At 37.4% G+C, this 8,699-nt stretch overlaps 1 protein-coding gene across 1 annotated transcript in view; it reads right to left on the bottom strand.

Annotated features, from left to right (window-relative positions):
• hdlbpb (high density lipoprotein binding protein b) overlaps positions 1 to 7,111 on the bottom strand; it is a 26,956-nt gene extending 19,845 nt beyond the window's left edge. The window contains 6 exon segments of the mRNA XM_023283338.3: positions 615 to 821; positions 2,406 to 2,621; positions 2,932 to 3,083; positions 3,334 to 3,435; positions 4,589 to 4,668; positions 6,995 to 7,111. Coding sequence (XP_023139106.2) covers positions 615 to 821; positions 2,406 to 2,621; positions 2,932 to 3,083; positions 3,334 to 3,409 — 651 coding nt within the window. The 5' untranslated portion in view covers positions 3,410 to 3,435; positions 4,589 to 4,668; positions 6,995 to 7,111.
• Positions 7,112 to 8,699: the final 1,588 nt, after the last annotated feature.

Below are 8,699 nucleotides of genomic sequence, written 5' to 3'. Positions count from 1 at the left end.
CTGTATGCAAAATTAAAATGGCATACAGAGCAGCAAGTTGTTGGAAGATGCATTGAGCGCAGTGAAAGATCTTTTGAGAGCTGATATGCAGAGTAGTGTGAAAAATGCTTAGTTTGTACAAGTTGTAAAAATCTAAGTAGCAAAATATCTATGATATGTCAAGGCCCCATTTTTTCCACTACTGGTAATATCTGTGGGCACAAAAAAAGTTGCACATATTGATTCCAGGTTTTTTAAATAATTAGTAAAAGAAATTCAACAATTTTTTTTCTGTTTTCAGCATAGAAGACATTTTGTGTTTCCTCTAACTCTTTCCATGGTTGTTCTGTTTCTGTAATGGTAAAAGACACTATATTGAAATGAAAAATTAGCCAACAGGGAGTAAAATTGTAAAGCTGCAAAAAACACCAGAAATTTCTTTGGGTTAAGAGGTTTAACTACGCACTGGCTACAAGTGTCTGTAAACAATATCTACATGCCTTAATCTCATCTTATATATAAAATAACATGACTCTTTGAATTTTTGATAAAATATTAAATCGGGGCAGGACCTTAGTCAGGAATCAGATCCAAAACAGAACTGGCTATAGAATCCCAATCTATCACATGCTGACCTGCTCAGCAGAGATCAGTAGGATTTCATGGCGAGCCTTTTCGATGCCTTCCTTGGTACCAGTGATGCGGATGTTAGCGCTGGGGTCGTCCGGACGGGGAATTGCAATCTTGGTGGCAGTCTTCAGCTCTAGCTCCTGCAGCTTCTCACCATTCTTGCCAATGACAAAACGATGATGCTCCTTGGGGATGGCAACCGTAGCAGATGCCTGGGTGGGGAGGGGTGTTAGGGCAGAGAAAGTTTAAGAAAGAGTCCGAGTCAGATATGGAAACGAAGTTTTTGGATGAGGACAAATTACCTTGCTTAATGGTTCAGACATATCCATAAGAATAGTTTTGGGGGGTGGGGGGGTTGGCTGATTGTAAAGCTTCATTTTCTACCAGCATAAGATACAAACACAACAATATTTGCTTTCTAATTTCTGAGGACAATAATTGGATGAAACTTATCAAAATCCATAACTATGTAAGTTTTCAGTAGGTAAACAAAAACAAAAGCATTCAACCTTGTGAGGAGGACAAAATGTTTTTCTGCACCTTTGTATCAATAACTGCAAATCAGCTAAACAAGTGAACCTCAGGGCTCCGACTGAAATGGAAATCAGCATGTTTGCTGCTGAAGCCCAGAAAGGCCACTCTTGGGAGCTGACGTTCATTTTTCAGTTCAACTGTTTGTCCCAAACCGACCTGCCTGCACAGATAGGATTATTCAAGCTGCAGCTAGTATTTACGATTTCTGTATATCTTCAGGCTGAGCTACCACAATTGTACATGGCAGAATTTGTGCCATACCTCAAAGAGGTTTTAGTCATCCCTAAAGAAGAATCATGAAAATAATGATTCAAGTTTTCAAACAAATTCTTTTAATCGGGGTCTTATTTACTCAAGCAAAATTGATCTTTCTGTCAAATGGTCAGAAATTAAAGGAAAGAGCCTAGATTTCTGTCAAATAAGGTAACACAGACTAATTAACCTAAAAATCTTCACTGTGTGCAGACTAATCATGCTTACCGTCATGAGCAGGCACCCCCAAAGGCCCACTGTGAGCCAGCCAGAAATGTGGATACCTTTGAAGCTCAATGAAAAACATTTCTGAGGACGGAAATGTTCCAATGTTTGATCTTCACGGTGCAGAATAACGTTTGTTCATAGTTTGACACTGGAGTGGTGTGTCCAAATTCCACAACTCAAAGTGGATTACTGTGTGTTTAACTTTTAAAATGAAAATAGTAGCATTTAAAAAATTTTGTTCCATTTTAAGAATTCTTAACCTGGATCTTTAAACTCAGTTGGATGTAAAGTTCTTCCCAGTGGTAGTTTTCCCACGGTATTTACTATCAAGGCAGAATCCCGTGCTAAATTCCAAAATTACAGAAATTAGAATCTCTGTTGTTCAACTCCAGTGCACACTGCGCTTAAATTTATAGACTGTCTGACAGAAACAAAAATCTAAAAATATACTCAGGGTGACAGTTTCATTAATGACTACTGTAAAACAAAGTTTTTCAGCAGGGTATCATAGGTTACATAGTTTAATAAGCCAAAAGAACAAGACTGCTGTCCATTATATTTTACAATTTAGCGTATTTGGGTATAACAATAGTAATATTTGCCAATAATAAAATTTTTCCACAAAATTGCACTTTCTTTTTCTGTTTAACATTTATTTATCTAAAATTCTTTTTGAACAGATCTACTGAAGAAATAACCCGTCATGAACTCAGCATTCCACAACCTCACAATTTAGCCATTTAACACAACTGTACAACCATAGGAACTCATTGTGAATTCACCTGTGTCTGCAGGCGAGCTACAATTTCCTTGCGAGCCTTCATGACAGAGTCCAGTTTGCCAGTGACCATGATGGACAGGCCCTGGTCTTTGGCCAGGGACAGCTCAATGTGTGCTCCTGTTCGCTGCATGATGTCCAAGCACACTTTGGCTTCCTCGCCCTCCCCAAACTGGCTGTTGTCCTTGTAGCGCCGTTCTTCCAGGGGCACGTGGAACACCTGGGTACAAGAGGGGTCAAGAGATATGTGGTTCAAATTTCAGACAATGTGTTCATTTGCTTATATTCCTGGAACAGCTGCATTATATTGACCTGTACTGCAGCTGAAATGACTTGAGGCAAAATTTAGTTATAGTCATAAAAATACCAAACCAGCAGAGAATAGCATAAGAGATAACAGCTGTTTTTTATAGTATTGATGCATCTAAATCTTTGTGTGAGTCATGTGTTGTTAAATGAAGCTTTCTTTATTCAGTATGTGCTGTTCCACTAAAAACATTTGTATGTGTATACTACAGTGTCTTCCTGACCTGGGTGATAACAGAGGCTTTGATGGGCCTGATCTTGCTCCCCCATGCTGACGCTGGCTCCCCGGCCTTCTCCCCTGGTGCCCCCTTCTCCGGCAGCGGAGGGAAGGCTTCCAGATAGGTAGGGATGTATGCCTCATCCTCTGGGACGCAGCCTGGCCCAAGTGAGACAAAGAAAAAAAAGGTTAGGATAAAGAGAAAACAATATGGATGTGGAGGACTAACATTAAGAAATGATAATACAGCAGGCAGTCAAAAACTGAGGAACTCCAAAATTCTACCAGCTTAATTCAAAAACAGTAATTACCAGCGAAGTAGGGTAAAATCTACATACCTCAATCTGATCTCTTTAGCTGATAAGTGGTTAAAATAAGTAAAAGTAGATAGAATATATCTGGACGCTACCTGTTATTTCCTGGTCCTTCAGGCCACTGCGATGCTCGGCAAAGCTCTCTGGGGTCAACACTGCCACTGAGCTCATGGTTCAAGACTTATTCCACTATTCCGCTAAGACAGAGACATACGAATAATAGAGGACAAAAAAATCTGAATAAGTCCAAACCTAAAATCTCACAGGAAGAAAGTATTGCTGAATTACAACAGGGAGGATCCAACTGCAAAATGCCATCAGAAATACAAAAGCCTACTTCAATGCAACTGTTTTACGTTGTCCTTCTTGACTTCCTTATATGCACTCTACATCCCTCTAAGCTTTTTTCAAGCCCCAGAAGAACCATGTTGTCTCTGTGGCATTGAACATTGCACCGATGCTTCACACTACACCTGAGACGCTCCAATTAAGACTTTATAAGCCTCAGACAAACACACTGTGCCATAAACAGGGTTATTGTAAGTCAAAAACTCACTACTATCCAGTACTAAAAACAACTTCTGTTGACATTCCTTGTGAGACAAAATCATCTGGATTTTTAACAGTGGGTCTACTGTGTCTTCACTGGGGATTGTGAAGAAAGAAATCCAAGAAAATCAAACCTGCAGATTCTAGAGCTGCTCCACTGACTGTGTATGGAACAGCAATTTTGTAAACACAGATCACAGTCTTGTGATTTATGAATATTATTTATTAGTGGCTACCAACTTCTGGCACAGCAATAAAAAAATACTGAATGCTAAAAATCACACATTTATAAGTACTTCATAAAAATTGGTCTCTAAGCGGCACTTGATGGAAAAAAAAATCTTACACTTAATTTGCTGTTTGCTACCTTTAAGGTAAAGTCATGTTCCAAAATAATGGCTGCTTAGGGTTATGTTTTTTTCCATAATATTGTTGCTTTATTGTCTTTGACATTCAAGATGTTTTCTGACTCATAAACAGGCATGTAAATCCATTCTCTCGCTGTGTTATTAGTCTAGCAGAGCTCAACAGAGACTTTGCGTTATTATCAAACATCTGTGAAATGTTCCAGCAGATTTCTGATTTTGTGTTCGTAGTGTCAGTTCAAATCAGAACTAATATATGAATTCGCTTCTGCCAGTAAAGACACCACCTAAACCCCATTTAAAAGCTAGGAAAATGTACTTGCACTAAAAAACATGCAGCCCAAGGAGTAGGAAGGAAGAAGAAGGTTAAGCTGTGGCAGTGCTCATCAAGCAGTAGTAGCTCAGTCTGCCTGTACAGTAGAAAGCCCAGGCTTACCTGCAAAAGGTCAATTGCCAGAGAGTCCGTCCAGTTAGCGGCTACCGTAGGCGCTTCAGTGTGAGTGTGTGTTTCAGCTCCTGGATGATGCGCAGGAGAAAAATAAAGAGACTGAAAGTGAACACAGTAAATCGAAAAGCTCTTCAGCATGGAGGCTGGGTTAATACTGTAAACACCCACACTGCACTGCACCTTGTACTGTCTGAATCCGATTCACTCTTTCTTTTCCCTCAATGCCTTCTCCCCATCTCTCTGACAATAATGTAACTTCACAAATTCAATAGCCTTGCATCATACTTTTTTCTTCATAGTTTGTAAGTTGTGCCCTGTCACCTTTACAGTAAGTTTAATAACTTATTCCCATAGCACTCAATTGGTTAGACATTAATGGTAAATTATCTGCACTTATATAGTACTTTTTAACCTTAGCTAGGTTCTACAAAGCTCTTTACAGTGAATTCATTCAGTCACACACCAATAGCAGCAGAGCTGTCATGTGAGGTGTCAACAGGAGCAATTTGAGGTTCAGTGTCGTGATAAAGGACACCAGCACATGGGGTGGTGTGGGGGGACAACCTCAAGATTAGTGGACACAGCAGAACTACTGCTGTAGATTGTTGAACAGTTTTAAATTCCAATGGAAAGCTCAAAATTTCCAGAGACTCCACATATGACTTAACATCAAATGCCACAACCATTAGTCAACCTGACACGAAAACAGCTTCTTCCCACAAGCCATCACTCTGTAATGACAGGAACAACTCTTTTTGAATCTCCAACATCCAACCACTGTGTACACTATTCATCACCTTGTACCTGGTAATATCTCAGTCCAGCAACACTGTTCTACTTCAGCCACCTTTCTCATATATATTAGGTGTAAATAACCCCATATTTTTTGTTAATAACTATATTTTTGTATCATCACCAAACATGCATAATTTGCACTAAACTTTGGTTTATTTTAAACATCTTATACGTGTATCTATAGCTGTACATTACAGCTGAACATTTTTTCTTTTCTTTAACTTCTTGCCTTTCTTTATACGCATGTGTGTTTTTGTGTAACTACTTCAAGAGCAAAGAAAAACACTGAGTTAAGCTCCTGTGTGAATACGTTCTTGATCAATAAAGCCTTTTCTGCTTCTGCCTTACAAAAGTCCAAAATTATGTACAAGATATCTACATGAAGTGTTTATTTCACACTGTACGGCTTCAGCGAAGAGCCACAACAGGCTAAGACAGAATATGTCACTGCCACATAGTGCATACAGAAACAAAGTACTTGTACTCATGCACTGTATATTTCTTTTCATTATAAGACACCACAGCTATTTTGCTGCATCTACATGTATTTGACTGCCCGAAACACTTTACACAAGAAGTCCATACATAAAAATCCTGACAATATCTTATAAATTATGATATGCAGCACTGTTGGGAACAAAGTTACAAAACAGAGAAAAATAAGAGGGGTTAAAACTAGCTCCACCTATGCCAAATACAAGACCAAAACACTATTGACACATTGATGCTGCAGAAATAATTAATTCAGCTACAATACAATCTAACGGACTGGGGCCTACTGGAATACAGTTATTTTTAATGCATTTGTAGCTAGAATTCAAGTAGTTTTGAGTAAAATGGTTGAAAGCAGGACTTTTAATTGTCTTTACATTGTGAAATCTTTACTTAAGAAATCTAACTTAATGCATACTCCAACATTTGTAATGAAGCTAAATAAGTAACTACAACCACAAGTCTTCCATTGTGGGTCATCACCTGCTACCGCAATGTTAGTTTGCTAACAGTTACACAGAAAGCGACAAAACTAGCCCAAAAGGAAAGAAACAAAGAGCTACCTGACTCACTACACAACAATTTAACAATAACAGTGGGGGTCACTCTCAACGCCACTTCTTTGTAGAAAATAATACAAATACAAACGACTATATTAATTCAGCCGTGCACAGAGCTAGCTCACGACTCCGCTAAACGCATCTCCATCCAGCAGACAGTCTTTATTGCTAGCTTGAGGATGCACTGCATGGCTGGTCCTGTTAGCCACTCGGCTATATTACCCTCTGCTAACGTCGGCAAGCACAAGCTCAGTGTTTCCAGCATTAGTTGGCCGGGTCTGTCGAGCTAACACACATCGTTGTGCGTCGACCTCAGCCGGAGATGATTAGGGCGCAAGGACTTTCTGATAATCGGCTAAAAAACAAGCCAGGCGGACAGATAACCAGCTCCAGCTCGTTAGCTCCGGGGGCGCTAACCTTGCTATCCCTGGCTGCTTCTCGCTCAAAGGCGAACCGGCTATGTTGCTACCGTAACCAGGCTCTGACTTCATCCCCTGTGTTCGCATTTGGATAAAAACTGAAGATGGAATAAATGCAGAAATCCTACCTTTCAGAGAGAAAATGTACCAGAGGGTGTGTGTTTGACAGGTGATGGTGTAAACACAGATGTGATTGGTCTACGAGCATTTCCTCTGCCGGCGGAGCGACACAACCGTGCACTGCGACTCACAGAGTATAAAGGAAATGCCGCAGTATCTATGCGCAACAGGAGCATCCAAGGGAAATAGATCCGCGAGATATTAATCTCTTACTGCTCAGTCGACTGCGATATTCAGACGTAAAAGGTTTTGATGTGGTGTCCAGAGCGTTAAAATACACTCAAAGTTAAGTCAGAGAATCTCTCAAGTTATCAGCCCTCGCAGCGTTTCACGTCCATCAAACTGACCGGGTCTACTTCTCATTCATAATGGCCAGCATGCTCTTCAGGAGTCAGCACCATACTTTCCCTTAAGTTACACTCAGTCTACACATGGAGAAAGAAAAATAAATGATGCATGCATGATGAAATAAAATACGCACAGCTAGAAGAAATAAGTTAAATTGGAGAGAGTTTAAATCACAAGTGAAGCTGTGTCCAAATTCTAGGACACTAAGGCAAAATGAAGAAATAAGAGATTGTAAGAGACTTAAAATTTATGATGGTAGTCTGCATTTTTGAGTTAATAACTATGTAATAATGATCTCTTTTGAAGTCAAAATTATAAGATAGTAAGTCAATCATCAAAATTTGGGTTCCTTTAAAAAAAAACATGAGAAAGAAGGTTTAAATAATTACATTTAAATGACTGTCAAAATTTAGAGCTAAAATCCTAATTATGAGATAGTTAACATTTTATATTGAGTCATAATTCTCATTCAGAGTCAAATTAGATTAGATTATCATGTTGTTATATAGTAAATAATTATTAAATGTCTTACAAAAAATTATTTTGTGAATGAATAGTTATGATTATGAAAGTGAAGTCAAAATTATAAGATAATCAATTATTCATAAGAATATTTGGGCAATTTAGTAAAAGCTATGAAATATTTAAGTTAAGAAATATTATAATTTTAAATGATAATCATGTAAGTCACAATCATAAAATCCCAGTCATGAGGTAGACCAAATTATTACCGAAATGATGAGATTATAAGTCAAATGATTAAACAGCTCACATTTTCAGTTAATTAATTAATTAGTGAGTAGATAAAATTACGATTTTCAAAGTAAAAATAAAAAATCTGAAATTTAAGCCTCTAGATTTTAAGGTGGAAAAAATAGATTAAGAGATAAGACAATGTAAGTGATCTAAGCTGGAAATATCTTGTAAATAAATGTTTTGCAAATAAATATTTTGACATAAATTCAAATGTTTGAATAAAAATATGTTTTAACTCATAACTTATTAATTATCTAATGGCTATGAAAGTCATATATATATACATATATACATATATATATATATATATATATATATATATATATATATATATAGTAATATATCACATATAGTGATAGTAAGTTTAAATGATGGAAGTTTACATTAGATTAAAAATTTATAACCATGAGATAGATACAATTTTGTACTAATAAATCAAAATTATGAGGATACACATCCAATTATGAGAAAATTAATAATTTAAGTTAGGTAAAAGTGATAAATTCAAATTTTCTAGTTTTAAATCTGACTTAAGTTAATGATAAGGATTTAGGAAGCCAAGCTTATAAGGTAGTAGTTCTTTTTTGAATGAAAATGTTATTTTTGTTA

This window comes from Amphiprion ocellaris, chromosome 23 (assembly GCF_022539595.1).
Source record: "Amphiprion ocellaris isolate individual 3 ecotype Okinawa chromosome 23, ASM2253959v1, whole genome shotgun sequence".
Classification (NCBI taxonomy): domain Eukaryota; kingdom Metazoa; phylum Chordata; class Actinopteri; family Pomacentridae; genus Amphiprion; species Amphiprion ocellaris.
The sequence above is the reverse complement of the archived record's forward strand: the minus strand, read 5'-3'. Positions and strand labels throughout refer to the sequence as shown.